General features: G+C 41.0%; 1 protein-coding gene across 2 annotated transcripts in view; it reads right to left on the bottom strand.

Moving 5' to 3' along the window:
• TMTC3 (transmembrane O-mannosyltransferase targeting cadherins 3) overlaps positions 1–16036 on the bottom strand; it is a 137555-nt gene that overhangs the window by 86516 nt on the left and 35003 nt on the right. For both annotated transcript variants that reach the window (XM_077471383.1, XM_077471384.1), the window contains exons 5-8: positions 13130–13229; positions 9557–9672; positions 7168–7340; positions 3581–3833 (exon numbers count right to left, since the gene is read on the bottom strand). In XM_077471383.1, the coding sequence (XP_077327509.1) occupies positions 3581–3833; positions 7168–7340; positions 9557–9672; positions 13130–13229 (642 nt within the window). The remainder of the gene's footprint in view (positions 1–3580; positions 3834–7167; positions 7341–9556; positions 9673–13129; positions 13230–16036) is intronic.

The raw sequence follows: 16036 nt of genomic DNA on the forward strand, positions 1-16036 counted from the left end.
CTCCTTTTCAGTTTGGGATGGTCTAAAAAATAATTGTTGCCTTATTTCCCCGTTAAAACCTTTGTCCCACCTCTTTCATAACCCAGAATTTCCTCCGGGACGGGACATTAAAGCCTTTCAATGGTGGCTGGACAAGGGGATGTATAGAATAGGTCACTTCCTTAGACCTTTGGGCCCTGTTTCTAAAGCCTATTGTATCAGCAAACTTGACATGCCCTCTACTGAGCTCTTTCGTTTCACTCAGATTACGAATTTCCTGCACAATAAATGTAGACATCTTCCTAGTGGTCCCCAAGTGACTCCATATGAAACATGGTGCGGTCAGTCCGGCGAGCAGAGGGGGGGGATTTCAGTTGTTTACAGGGCACTCTCTTCCACACGCTCCAAAACAACTTACATGCTGGCATGGGAAGAGGATCTTAACCAATCCTGGAGCATTGACTTATGGCAAGGGCTTTTTATCAAATCCTTCAAAGGCATTCTTAACACGAGTATGATAGAAGCCGGTGTCAAGGTGCTAACAAGATGGTACCTGGTTCCTTCGAAATTAGCTAAAATGTTTCCATCCACTTCCCCTCTGTGTTTCCGGGGTTGCGGCCTACGAGGTGACATGATACATACCTGGTGGACTTGCCCTAGAATACGGCAGTTCTGGTACAGGATTTTTACCTGGATCTCCAAAATTTCTACCACACCGGTTCAGATGTCTCCTCTGGTGGCGCTCCTCAATTTCCCTGTAGAGGGAGCCTCCAGGAATACGCAACGCCTCATCACTTTTATTTTGTTAGGAGCTAAGCTTACTCTTGCCAAGGCATGGAAAACTCCCACTATTTCCACTGTATTGGCCAAGAGAAAAGTGTCCTGGATCATGCTCCAAGAAAAATCGGCAAGCGTACTCCTGGACCGCTCAGACAAATTCAGGGCCATCTGGGAGCCCTGGGCAAGCTTCGTGGGAGTTGCCCTTTCCCCATAATTGCTCTAGGATCTGGATCCTGGATATGATCTTATCCCCCCACGGTCGACTCCTGCTGGTAGATGTCCTTCATCTTTTTTTCTTTATTTTTCCTTTTCTTTTCTTTCTTATTCCCTCTTCTCCGTTCTCTTTCTTTTCCCCCACTTTTAGCCTTTTTCTATGAAGCCTAGAGGGGTACATTCTGCAATGGGCGCTTCATTGTGGAGCGAGGTCAAGTCAATTGAACTCAATGGCTGCCCTTGCCCTACCATGTAGACCTCAGTTTGTTGTTCTCGGTCTCCGGGAACCTGGGCTCCTTTACACCTAACTAGTTAGGTTGGACCCCCAGATACAATTTGTTTGGGTTTACCATTTTGGTTTCTTTGAGTAGTTCAATACCTATGATGTGCATGATCCTGGTCTTCTCTGATCTGAGTTACGGCGGGGGGTGGGGGGTTCTCGGCCACAGCAAGAGCCCTTATGGGGTGGTGGAGGACTCTACCTTCTTCCTGGACATTTCTTATCACTAGGATTCTGCACAAATGTATTAGTTAGCTCTGGCCTGTTGGAGGCTGTTGACTTTTTCAGATGTTTAAGTTTGTACTCCCTATAACCTTTACTTTTTATGAGCTCATGGTTCTTTTCCAATTATATTGATTGTCTGTACACTCTCTAGGCGATTCAGGTCTATGAATGGTTACATTTCTGTATTACCTTTTGCTGTGTTTTAGTATTCTCTACAATGTCTCTGTTACATTTTATTGATGCAAATAAAATATATTGAAACGAAAGCAGAGCGAACCAATTCAGTAAGGCTCTGTACTTTGTTTGTGAAGCCAAATCATCAAGTATTGTTTCCTCTGCAGAGGAATAGCCGGCTTGTCTTTACACTGGATTATATGAGTGTAATACCTTATCTTGTTCCCACAAATCCCTTGGACCTTCCACTGTCTGTAAAGAGTTTAAGGTGGTGGAGGGGGATCTAGGATGCTTCATATCCAACTGGATGGAGGATGCGATTAAAGCCACTAATCTTCCTTCTAAGCCCTGCAGGGCTGAGGAAAATGCATCTTCAGTCACGTATACAGGGGCTGAAGTGTGTAAAGCAGTTGGACCACCGCTAGCTTTCAATGACTCACCCTGGCTTGCCATGTCTGGTATTTCTGGAGAGGATGACAGTCTGGGGTTCCCAGCGCCTGGGGGTGGCTTAGGTGCTTTAACAGTAGCTTTGGAAATCATAGTGCAAAGCACAAAAGCAGAGGTAATATATATATTATTTGCTTTGACAACAGTTTTAACAAGAAAACAATGTCACCATAGAATCAAAAATGCTGATAATGCTGCTGAGGCATCACATTAAGGTATGTGTAATTTACTCCTTCTAGAGGAGACATTTTAAAGGAATACACTAATATGGAAGGAAAGCATAGGCACCTTTTTACAGTTCCTATCTGCTTTCCATACCTTTTCCTTGCTGCAGGATACTGCTGATTTAACAGACAGATCAAAATTTCACCCATCATGGCGGGCAGCGCAGTTAAACCTTCAAAGACCGGGTCTCTGTTGAATAGGGGTTCCACTCCTTTGGACCTGTATAGCATCCCTCAGGAAAAGCTTTATGTAATGTAGCAAGACGAAAAAGAGTCCTGGTTCCTAGGGTCCAGGTTACAGGCAAAACCTCGCTCTTGAATTGAGGTCCAGGCACCATCCTATAGCCTTAGTGGCGAGGATGGATCCGGTTGTTGAGGTTTTTTAAATCCAGCATGGATCCCTCCCTGGAGCACCTCAGAGCACATCTTCACTCGTGAACAACACCTTTAGACACTGGCGGAAAAACGGAGGTACTCCTGGAAGGAGGAGGGGTTATATAGGGGATTCAACTTCCTGTATTGGTTATTACCAGTGTCAACACCTGAAGGTAGGCCCATAACCCACTAAGTAAATACTTGAGGCTCTGTGTCCTATGATATACGATAAAGAAATGTAGGATGTGCAGTGAAGCTTGCGGTAGGTCACAAGAGTACTCGCTGCTTAGGCTAGGTTCACGGTGCTGCGATATGATTATAATCTGACGTTCAGTGAGATTATGTAGTGCAACTTGGATGCCACTTTGAAATGGTTTGCATGCTCTATGGGTCCAAGATCATGCTGAAATCGCACAAAAGTAGTACAGAAACTTTTCCAAAATTGCGCTTTGCTGAGATTCATTGATATGAATGGGCACCGTTGAAAATGATGTGATGTCCATTATCGTGCGATTCAAGACGCATCTGAAATCGCACTAAATGTTAACTACCGCAGAGCAGTGGGCAATCATGTGATTGGGTCACCCTCCTTTTAAACAATCATCTGAAGAGTTGGGGAAGGAAACGCAAATACCTAACTGAAAGTGACATGGTGTGTGGTGACAATTTTAAACTAGTAAAGCTTTATATTTTAGACAAAAATCTTTTTGACAGTCCTATTTCGCTGTTGGATCCTTATAAGAAAAATGAAAGAAATCCCCATCTGTACACTCAATAGAGGATCAAAAAGTACACCTTTTGTAATTAATGGAGAAAAGCAGTCACAAAAGGAATCCATCAAACTAGATAGACCATCTGCAGTCACACCATAGAGGAAACTTACCATAAGCACAGTCTTGGATGAATCCCCTGAGTATCTAATACTGAACACCACCAAAGAGCCAAGTAGACAGAAAAATGCTAGGGTAGCCAAGTTCCTGATATCCACAAAACTTTCAACCAATGGAATAGTTCCCATCGTCCAATCACAGCACAGCTCAGATGGATTTAAGAGAAGCCAAGCATTCACAGGGAGGAGGTAATTAAAAGTTAACTGTCTTGCAGGTGTTGAGCTGACAGCTGCTGGGTTATCAAACCTAAAAATATAAAAGTATTTGATATATCTTATTACTTGACATCAACAAGAGCACAAATTAAGCTGAAAACTCTTTTACTGTAGGGCATACACCAGTCCTGTATAGTAAAACTGTAATTGTATCTGTCTCTACAGAGTGAAAAAGAGTGATTAATGAAAGGTAAAATGAAAAGTTATTATATGGTTACCATTTCCTTTAATAAAATAATCCTAAGCACAATATATGAAATGTCTTGAACGACCACAAGTGGTTGTGCAGTTATCATGCAATGTGTGGGCTTTAGAAACTGCAGAGGGCTCATAGAAGCACTGCATGCTATTTTGTTTCAACAGTAAGGTGAAAACATATAGGATGTGCTGTTCACCAACCGCAACAAAAACAGATCTAGGCCCATATGAGGGAGGCTGGCATTTAGCGTGGTATACATATTTAATGGAAAAAAAAAAAAAGCATTGTAAAGTAAAAATCAGAAAACTACTATCAGAAAACTACTGCCAACTGGAAACAATAAAACTGTAAGAAGGTCTGCTCAGTCTTCCTCAAAATGGTAATGGTTTGGAGTAAATGTTAGTGGCCATTTTGGGTGTTAAAGCGGAGTTCCAACCAAAAGTGGAACTTCTGTTCATTGTACTCCTCCCCCCCCCCCCCCTCAGGTGCCACATTTGGCACCTTTGGGGGGGGGTGGGGGGTGGAGGGGAGGCAGGACACCTGTCTTTTACAGGTAGCCTGTTCCCACTTCCGGGAGCCTCAGTCGCGGGGTCTCTCCTTCCCCAGCCCAGTAGGAGAGAGGGGAGCCTCGCACATGCGCAGTAGGGTTCCCGGCATGCCGTAAGACTTCACTTCTGGGTTCCCTTACTCGCAATGGAGGCGGCATGCACCTGACAGCTGATGGAAACATCAGCTGCGGTGCCGACATCGCTGGACTCCAGGACAGGTAAGTGTCCTATTATTCAAAGTCAGCAGCTGCAGTATGTGCAGCTGCTGGCTTTTAATTTTTGCTGTGGCGACAGGAGGTGGACATAGCAAAGTTTATAAAAATGTTTAAACTGTTTCATATCTTTTTTTCGCTGTATAAATTTATAAAATCAAATATTGGGTATACACAAACATTTAATGTGTGAAAAAGGACAAAAAGACACAAACAGTTAATACACGACAAAAGGATTCCCAAAGCATAATGGGTTAGCTTAATATCTGTAATCATTCACACTGAAAGAACATAGCAGAACCTGCTGCAGGCTATTAAAAAAATTATAAAATGATAGTGATGGGAAAAGCAAAAGACACAGTTATTTTCTGTTTGTGCTATTAATGCATCCATTCTCCCTAAATATGTTAAAGTAGTTAGCACATCTGCATAGGCTTGAGGCATCAGGGAACTCCAATAACAAGCTTTAGTTAAATGTGCTACAGTTCAAAAGGGCAAGTCAATTTCTGTTCAGTGTTAAGCACTTATTTAATTTTCCCATAAAGCAGGGCTCGACAAAACCCGGGCGCCAGGTCGCATTTGCGACTAGATTTAGGGACCTGGTGCCTGGGGCAGCACAGCTGGGGGTATCCTGCCTCCGTGGACCCCCCCCCCCCCGGCGTGATCGCGTCGGGCCGCCGGCCGGTAATTGAGCCCCCGGCTTTGAGGCCTTCTGCGATCGTATGGTTCCTTCTGGAATCTGGCGCCCTCTTGTGGTGGCCGTTGGAATGACAACCAGCAATGCTAATGGAGCTTACCCTGCCTGCCAGCCTATCTCCTTCCCTTTACTTAGAACTCCTAAACATGATATATATTTTTTATTCTAACACCCTAGAGAATAAAATGGTGGTCGTTGCAATACTGTCTGTCACATCGTATTTGCTTAGCGGACTTACAAGCGCACTTTTTTGGGGAAAAATAATTTATTTAATTAAAAAAATAAGACAACAGTAAAGTTAGCCCAATTTTTTTTATATTGTGAAAGATAATGTTACGCCGAGTAAATCGATACCCAACATGTCATGCTTCAAAATTGCGCCCTCTCATAGAATGGCAACAAACTTTTACCCTTTAAAATCTCCATATGACATTTAAAAAATTCTACAGGTTGAACTTTTTAAGTTACAGAGGAGGTTTAGTGCTAGAATTATTGCTCTCACTCTTCCGATCGCAGCGATACCTCACATGTTCGGTTTGAACACTGCTTTCATATGCGTTCGCTTCTGCACGCAAGCTTGGTGGGATGGGGCGCGTTTAAATTTTTTTTTTTCCCTTATAAACTTTTATTTTTAGTTTTTTCACTGTTCTTTAAAAAAAAAAAAAAAAAAAAAAAAAGTGTGTCACTTTTATTCCTATTACAAGGAATGTAAAAATCCCTTGTAATAGAAAAAAGCATTACAGGTCCTCTTATATATGAGATCTGGGGTCAGAGAGACCTCACATCTCATATTTACACTAAAATGCAATTTAAAAAAAAAATTCGTCATCTGAAAAAAATAAAATAAATAAAATGTCCCTCTAAGCCCTTGTACACACGGTCGTAGAATCCGTCGGAATGTGTCCTATCGGACCGTGTTGTCGGATAATCAGACTGTGTGTGGTATGCATCGGACTGTTTCCGTCGGAATATCCGTCGGACAAAATTTTCCAACTTGCTGGAAATATTTTCCGACAAACTGGTCAGATAGGACATACTCCGATCATGTGTAGAGAATTCCGATCGGACAAAGTGCCACGCATGCTCAGATCAAATTCCTACATCAAAGATATTGGCTACTAGCGTGAACGTAGTCCCATCGTAACGAAATTACGTCATCACGTTCTGAAAGATCGGATTTTTCGACAACTTTGTCCGACCGTGTGTATGCAACAGTTTCGGACAAGATCCGATGGACAAAATCCGACGGATTTGGTTGTCGGAATCTCCGACCGTGTGTACAAGGGCTTAGAGCTATGGGCAATGACTTGGAGACAGGTGGGGGGCTGGGGGCTATCTTCCCCTCACTCGTCTCCATGTCAGGCCAGGGACAGGCCCAGATTGCCGTCACGGACCTGGCTCCTAACTTTTTTTAGCTGGCTCCTAGATTCCAAGCAAATTTGTCAACCCCTGCCATAAAGCTTGCACAACAATACAGAAAAAAAGAAGCGTTTATTGTGAATAAGCATTTCTCCTTCAAAGATGGACTACCAGCAATTCCATTCCATCCATCCGTTTTTAAACAATTTCTTTGGCTTTTAAATTAACCCAACTAGTAAATGCCCTAAACAGTAACCTGCACAAAACAATGTATTTAGAATTCACTCCCGTGAAGTAGCAGTACAGTGTTTTGCTTAAAATGTAAACAGATAGGTAAGAATCAGTCTCACCTTGTGAAAACCGGAAGCTGTGACTGTATGACCTGTACACGGACTACAACAAGAAGCAGTGTGCTGAACATCAGAACAACAAGCTTAAGGAGTGTTTGAAGTAGTGAGTAGGGTATGCTACCTTTACCCAACAAAATCTGTACAGCGGTGTCCCACAACACAGGTAACGTGTACTGAAAACAAAAAACAAAACAAAAAAACACAAATTAACACGCTTTATAAACTCTCCAAGTACACAAAATAGTGGAAAGTGTCATATAAGTAACAAAGGCTTCTTTGTAAACATCCAGCACTATTCCCCAGCTGGGTCCACAATTGAAAGAACCCAGTTAGCTGAAAGGCTGAGTTCACTTTTGGGAGCATGTTACACGTTACCCCCATATTTAGGGTGTAATATACTCTAGCAGTGGCCCCCATAGCACTCTGATCCTCTCCCATGACAGCGGGTGGGGATTCTTCTCCCCATAGTCACTGCTACAATTTTAAAACAGCAGGGCTCCGCCCACACAGCTGCATCATTCATTCACAGAGTTCTGTAAATGAATAAACTACAACTTCCATCACAGCAGATGGATTGTAGTTCTCAATGAACTGCAAGGGTGCTTGTAAGCGCTCTCGTAGTTCATGGATCTTCTTGCTCTCCAGTAACTGTCTACCCATAAGGGAGGTGCAGGCAGATAGCTATATTGAGTGTCCGCAGGAGCCTGACACTGCACCCGTGATGTACTGATTTCCAATGTTATTTTTTATCTATACACCAATGCTTTGCCTAATGCATGGGTTTAAATATATTTTAACAGCCGTGGTCCTGACCTTTGCAGGAGCTAAAGTTCACCATGTAAACCTAGACATTTGACATTTACCTTATTTTGTTTTTTTTTGTTTAATAAAAGAACAAACGTTCTTTTTTTTACTTCAGTCTTATCCTTCTACCCTTAGCCCCAGTCATTTCACTTGTAAAATCTTAAAGTTTCAACTTTAAAAACTACAATTTTTCAACCAGAGGCAAATATTATAAATGGGACAAACCAGGGAATACAATTTGTACTTTGCATCTACAAGTCACTTGAGGAACCAACTCTGGTTAAACTGGGAAAACTATTAAAAAGTTATTTCCGATTCCATCCCAGTGGCTCTTTACACACAATATTTAAAATATGAATAATATTTAAAATATGCAGGTATAGGTTACCTGCATATAGCATCATCCACACTTATAAACATTAAAAAGCCTCTGGTATTCTGAGTCCTATAATCCTGGTTTGACCCCCATCCACAGGCTTTCCCATAGTGGAGGAACATCTATTGGGTTTTTCACATTCATTTAGCTTGCCTCTTCACACTACTCTAAGCAAACCAATTATATTTGAAAGTACTGCCTAATATACCTAACAATATGTACGAGTTGCATGCTCAGCATCTTCAAGACCAGTGACTGTCTACAGAAGACATCGGCAATATGGTAAATCAAATCCAAATTTAAGATAAGGTTCCTCTTCCTCTTTTGAACTTAGTTTAGCTTAATTTTCACCCTGGTTACAAAGCAAACTTTTATTAAAAGGTATCCTATATTATCATATGATCCATTTAAAAAAAAAAAAAAAAAAAAAAAAAAAAAATCTCTCAGGAGACAAACATGGATTCTATCACTACATAATGCTAGCATTCAATTTTCATGCTGACCCTCTGGCTTTAAATCTTACAAAAAACGATTGGAAAAAAAAATTGCAAAGAAGGACTTTCGATTTTTCTGATCTACACAGTTGTTCCATCTGAGAGTGTAGCTTAATGTGGGGTGCCCCCAAAAAAAATAAAAATAAAAAAAAAAAAATAATTTTTTTTTTAAAGTCAGCAGCTACAAATACTGCAGCTGCTGACTTTTAATAATCGCACACTTGCCTGTCCCAGGGTCCAGCGATGCGGGGGAATGAAGCCCCCCCTTGTTCCCCACTCTGCTTGCAGCGCCGTCATTCGTACTGTGGGCACCCGACTGTGGATTCACAGCCGGGCACCCACTGCACATGCGCGAGAGGTGCAGGGCGCCGTGATACACCGCACAGTCATCTGGGACACGTGACAGGTCCCAGATGACTGTGCGGCATAAGGGCAAGTGATGTCACCAGCCCGGGCAAGGAAGAAGGCAGACTACGAGGGACCCCCTAACAACAGGTATTTAGAGGTGAGTAAAAATTGTTTTTTTTTTCAATTATTATTTATTTTTAAACACTTCTTTTTTGGTAGCAACACCACTTTAAGGGTAAACCTAAGAGCCAAGCAGCTAGCATTTTCAGAAGAAGCTGTATTTTTCCCCCCAAGGCAGATTCACATTAAGACATTACACATGTGGAATCATATTACACGGTCTTAAAAATAATCAAAGCATTCTTACCCCTTGTGCAATAAAGACTTCATAGACACAACAAATCCCAACAACAGTAATTCCCTGCTCTTTACACAGAGTTGCAACCGCAACAAGAAACACAGCAGCAGCAATTGGAGTCCAAACTGCAAAAACAAAATCAGATAAGCTTCATAAGTTTGTAGTTCAAATAAAAAAAAAATAAAAAAAATAATGGTTCTGTAAACATGAGAAATATCAAATCAAAACGGGTAAGCCATAATATGTGTCAATCATGTCTTTGTGTGCGTCATGTATGTAAATAAATGAATGCATTTCCTACAATTTGACATGAAAGCCCAACTCCAGGCAAAACCATTTTGGATATCAAAAAAGGTTTTGGATATCATGGACAAGAGTTAGATCCTCCAATCAGGTGTTTAATGCTGTGTCCTCATTTGGGAGATTGCTCCCATTTTCAGTTTCATCTTAGAGAAATCTCTCCAAATGGGCCACAGACAGAAATAAAGCAATATTACAGTGCCTTGAAAAAGTATTCATACCCCCTTGAAATTTTCCACATTTTGTCATGTTACAACCAAAAGCGTAAATTCATTTTATTGGGATTTTATGGGATAGACCAATACAAAAAGTGGCAAAAAATTGTGAAGTGGAAGGAAAAATGATAAATGATTTTCAAAATGTTTTACAAATAAATGTGAAAAGTGTGGCGTGACCCCCCCCCCGCGGCAAATACTTTGTAGAACCACCTTTTGCTGCAATTACAGCTGCAAGTCATTTTGGGGATGTCTAATAGCTTTGCACATCTAGAGAGTGACATTTTTGCCCATTCTTTTCAAAATAGCTCAAGCCCTTTCAGATTCCATTAAGAACATCTGTGAACAGCAATTTTTAAGTCTTGCCATAGATTCTCAATTGGATTTAGGTCTGGACTTTGACTGGGCCATTCAAACACATGAATGTGCTTTCATCTAAACCAGGGATCTGCAATTAGCGGACCTCCAGCTGTTGCAAAACTACAAGTCCCACCATGCCTCTGGGTTTCATGCTTGTGCCTGTCAGAGTCTTGCTATGCCTCATGGGATTCGTAGTTCTGCAATAGCTGGAGGTCCGCTAATTGCATATCCCTGATCTAAACCATTCCATTGAAGTAATGGCTGTATGTTTAGGGTCATTGTCCTGCTAGAAGGCGAACCTCTGCCCCAGTCTCAAGTCTTTTGCAGACTAACAGGTTTTCTTCCGAGATTGCCCTGTATTTGCTATCAATTCATCTTCCCATCAACTCTGACAAGCCTCCCTGTCCCTGTTGAAGAAAAGCCTCCCCACAACATGATGCTCACACCACCATGCTTCACAGTGGAGATGGTGTGTTCAGGGTGATGTGCAGTTTATTTTTCTACCACACAGCGTTTTGCTACAATTTTGGTCTCATCTGACCACAGCACCTCCTTCCACATGCTTGCTGTACCCTCACATGAGTTCTCACAAACTGCAAACGGGACTTCTTATGGCTTTCTTTCAAAATGGCTTTCTTCTTGTCACTCTTCTATAAAAAGGAAAGATTTGTGGCATTCACGCCTGATAGTTGTCCTGTGGACAGATTCTCCCACCTGAGCTGTGGATCTCTGCAGCTCCTTCAGATTTACTATGGGCCTCTTGGCCGCTTCTCTGATTAATGCTCCCCTGGCTCGGCCTGTCAGTTTCTTCCACTTGTTTGCCGTGTCCTCCACATAGCTTCTCGCAAAGTGCAAATGGGACTTCTTATGGCTTTCTTTCAATAGCTTTCTTCTTGCCACTCTTCCATAAAGGCCAGATTTGTGGAGTGCATGACTAATAATTGTCCTGTGGACAGATTCTACCACCTGAACTGTGGATCTCTGCAGCTCCACCAGAGTTACCATGCGCCTCTTGGCTGCTTCTCTGATTAATGCTCTTTACCTGGCAGTTTAGGCGGACGGCCATCTCTTGGTAGGTTTGCAGTTGTGACATATTCTTTCCATTTTGGATGATGGATTGAACAGAGCTCCGTGAGATGTTCCAAGCCTGGGATATTTTTTTAAAACCTAACCCCGCTTTAAACTTCTCCACAATTTTAACCCCGACTTGTCTGGTGTGTACCTTGTCCTTCACAAAGCCGTTTGTTCACTAAGGTTCTCTAACAAATCTCTGAGGGCTTCACAGAACAGCAGTATTTACACTGAGAATAAATTGCACACAAGTGGACTATATTTACTAAATTAAGTGAATTCTGAGGGCAATTGTTTCCACTAGATTTTATAGTTGGGGGTATCGGAGTAAAGAGGGCTGAATACAAATGCACACCACACTTTTCCCATATTGATTTGTAAAAAAAAAAAAAAAAAAAAAAAAAAAAAAAAAAAAAAAAAAGGAAATCATTTATCGATTTTCTTTCCACTTAATTATGTGCTACTTTGTGTTGGTCTATCACATAAAAAATTATGTTTTTGGTTGTAACATGACAAAATGTGGAATATTTCAAGGGGTGGGAATACTTTTTCAAGGCACTGTAATGACTAGGACAGCAAGCTTCATCACCTGTGCAAGGTTTTTATTGTGGTCTGTCTTCACAGGGAAGTTTACATCCATTTCTTGCCCAAATGATAGGTGTCAGCAGGACCAGAAGTAAAAGAAAATCTCAGTGGGAACACAAAGGTAAAATCCTTACAGAAGTACAAACCCTTCTCTGTTCATCCAATCAAAAATTGTCAATGGAGTTGGACTTTATTTTAACAGCAGGACTACTGCATTTTCCAAAGTTTAATACAGTGTGCAAGACATTTACCACCTAGGTGCATGGCAAATGCAGGCTGGCAATGATATTAAGAATACATCTCTGCAGTTTGGGAAGTCCCCCCGACAGGACAATAGCTCAGTGGGGAGATCACTTTACTAACATTGCTTGTGCTAATACAGCGATCTGTAATTTTTTTTTCATTCAGCCTGCTGGGTTAAACAAAAACAAAAAAAAACTCCCATGTGTACAAGGCATTAGGAACCTTGGATTGTAAGCTCCCTGAGGGCAGGGACTGATATGAATGTACAATATCAAAGTGCTGCATAAATTGTCGATGCGTCATAAGTAGCTGTAATAAATAAAGGAGTACCCGAGTTGTATGTGCGCATGGCCATCACCATAGAGTAGGGGGAAATCCTGCATATACCTCCAGAGCACTGGATGGAAATCCATGTACACTAGATCGTCAAAAATATTGTGACACCTACCTTTACAAGAACTCTAATGCAGCCCAGTCTTAGTCTATTGGGTTCAATATTGAGTTGGCCCATCCTTGGCAGCTATAACAGTTTCAACTCTTCTGGAAAGGCTGTCCACAAGGTTTAGGAGTGTGTCTATGGGAACGTTTGAACAAAACCATTCTTCCAGAAGCACATGTGTGAGGTCAGGCGCTGATGTTAGACAATTAGGCATGGCTTGCAATCTCCGTTCCAATTAATTGTAAAAGTGTTCTAAAAGCAGGTGTCCCAATATTTTTGACAATAGATGGCATATACCAATGTAACCACTTTGTTTCAGATTTACTTGCACTGAAGAACATGAATAAACCAAATATTTTTAATACATACCTATTGAATTGTCTGGGCCCTTAGATTTGGTATAGGAAAGAAATGCAGCAAGTAGGAAAATGGAGGACAAAAGTTCAGCTCTACCAACAACTCCTGTAACCTGTGGGTAAAGCACAATAGACCAGCATTGTCATTTTTATTATATAGACAACCAGAAAAGAGCAGATATCTGACTCCTACAGACATGACAACTGCTGTATATAATTAAAGGCCGCCTTGGTGTCTAAGAGAATAATTCCAGAAGAACAGATATTTTGAGATAACGTAGCACCAACATATTTTCTGAATACAATCAAACAACTGGTAAGTCAAGATATACCCATCTGTGCTTGCTAGCCGTCTCCTTGCTGTAGAGGTTGTCCCTGGCTATACTCTAATGAGTATTGGAAATTACCTAGATGAGATCACACAAACCTTCCCCTCAAGTGACAATGTTTAGGCTTGGCGATTGGTCACTCTATACCTTATATACAGAGGTCCCCTTGTAGTGGGCACTCCGGCTGTGTTTTTAATGAAAATGGATAGACAGGGTCAATTTGGTTGTTTTGCATGCTGGCAAGTGTGCTGTGAAATCTTGTGTACGTTTGCGATGTGCGTTGCCTTTTCTGTGCACCTTACCATAAAGTCTACTTATTAGGTTGACATGGATGCCCTTTTTATTTTTAACAGTTGCTTAAATTGGGTGCAGGGATGCAGTTGAAGCCGTCGCTGCTAGTGTGCTTTTGCAGGGCATCAAGTGCATCCCTGTGCCTTGAAGAAGGGGTGGGCTCCCTCCAGGCACACCTGCCCTTAACCTATCTATGGTTATATATGCTCCCACTATGGAAATTTAGAATTGGAACTGCAGTAAATAGAGAGATCCCTTGTCATGGGCACTGCGGCTTACGCATATATCTGCAAAAAAAACAAAAATCTTTCGGTTTTTAATGCATACTGTTAGACAGGGTCAATTTGGTTGTTTTACAGGCCGACTTGCAAGTATGCTGGGAAATCTTTTGTTTGCGATGTGCATCACCCTTCCATATACTCCTTGCCTGCAAAGGCTGGTTATAGGTTGGGGTAGTTGCCATTTTTTTTTGCATAGTTAATTGGTCACTATAGCCTGAGCAGTTACATGGGGCTCCCCTACACCAGTAAGCCCCGTTCCATAAAGGCAAATAAGTGAGGGCCACAACGGAGGGTGAAGGCATTGAGGGAGCCAGTGCAGGTGGGCGAGTATACCTTGCTATGGGTGAGCTACCAGGGACTTTTGTAATTCAACATCAAATGATTTGATTCAACATTAATGAAAACGTACAAGAGAGCAAATTATTGTTATAGAAACCATAATAAATATTATATATATATATATATATATATATATATATATATATATATATATATATATATATATATATATATATATATATATATACACACACACACACACACACACACACACACACACAAAATTTTCAACATCCAATTGTCCTTGGGACAGAAAGTGAGGTGAAATCTTCTGAAAAGGGGCACAGACAGCAAATCAAGTGTTATAGGGGTGATAGCCCTTGCCCATGCCATCAAAAAGCTTAATAAAAATAGATTTTTTTGCTTGAAGCTACACTTAAAAAAAATTTACTTGTTCTGACTTACAAGCAGATTCAACTTAAGAACAAACCTACAGACCCCATCTTGTTTGTAACCCGGGGACCCCCTTTGTATGTATGTATGTATTTTATAAAAAAAAATAAAGTAGAACTGGCATTCCAACCTCCAATCAGAAGTAATGGCATACTAGTTTTTGAGCAGGGAAGCCAATGCGATTCTTCTTCACAAAGAGTGACATTGCTGCAAGAGTTGGGAACTGCCAAACTCCATTACAGCATTCCCATAAAGGTTTTCTACAAAGTGTTACTATGAGCCCTAGTTGAGTGTGGCTCAATAATACAATCCTTTTTCTTCCAGTGGTAAGATTTCATGCATATTTCGCTAGGCCTCCTTCAAATTTAACACTTGCCATATGGAAATGTGAATCACAGCATAAAGATTTACATGCCAATTTTCCTTTACGATAAACCAATGCTTAGAAGCTTGAAAGAACCAAGTTGTGATGATTTCATAGAACGAGGAAGTCTTTATATGCCCCCATGTGGTGAAGCGTATCATTAAACCGCTCTGACACAGACATAAACCAGTAGACAACATAGTTTTAAAATGGAGATCTCAAAGCAGTGAAAATGCATATTTTCTTAGAGTGGCATCTTCCGCACCATTTTTTTTTTTTGACTCTCAAAGAGCCACAGCTGGAAGAAGTTGGCTAAAAGCCAGACTATGTTAACTAATCTCAAATGCAAGAACTTTCACCAGTTGCACAGATGAGATCACTGTATATAGGGAGTAAACAAAAATTAATAAAAACCTTTTGCCTTCCGCTGTGGGTTTCTTACAACAGTAAACTTCCCAAAGAAGAAATATTTGCTTAACTTCTCAATTTGTTTTAATTGATAGAGGGATTAGGAAAATAATGAACATCAAAAATAATAAATAAAAGAAATGACGGGATGTGAATGCATTATACATTCTGGTCTTGGGTAAGCCTGGGCTTCTAGTGTTTTACAAAGCATTATGCTGTCTCAAACATATACCTGCTTTCAATTACTGCTATACAATATATACCCCAGTTTAGGGGTGCATATAAAGCATATGTGAACCCTCATCTTGTAAAAACAACACAGTTTCAAATAGAAATGAAAAGGCAAAAAACACACACAATTACTAAAAATAAATGAGATGCCTGCCTTTACAGGTACATGAACTTTAATGGCATCCCGTTCTTAGTCCATAGAGTTCAATATTGCATTGGTACACACACTGCAGCTATAACAGCTTCAACTCTTCTGGGAAGACTGTCCACAAGATTTAGGAATG

The sequence above is a fragment of the Lithobates pipiens genome, unplaced genomic scaffold, assembly GCF_037356315.1.
Source record: "Lithobates pipiens isolate NorthernLeopardFrog02 unplaced genomic scaffold, aLitPip1_a1.2 Scaffold_8, whole genome shotgun sequence".
Taxonomy (NCBI): domain Eukaryota; kingdom Metazoa; phylum Chordata; class Amphibia; order Anura; family Ranidae; genus Lithobates; species Lithobates pipiens.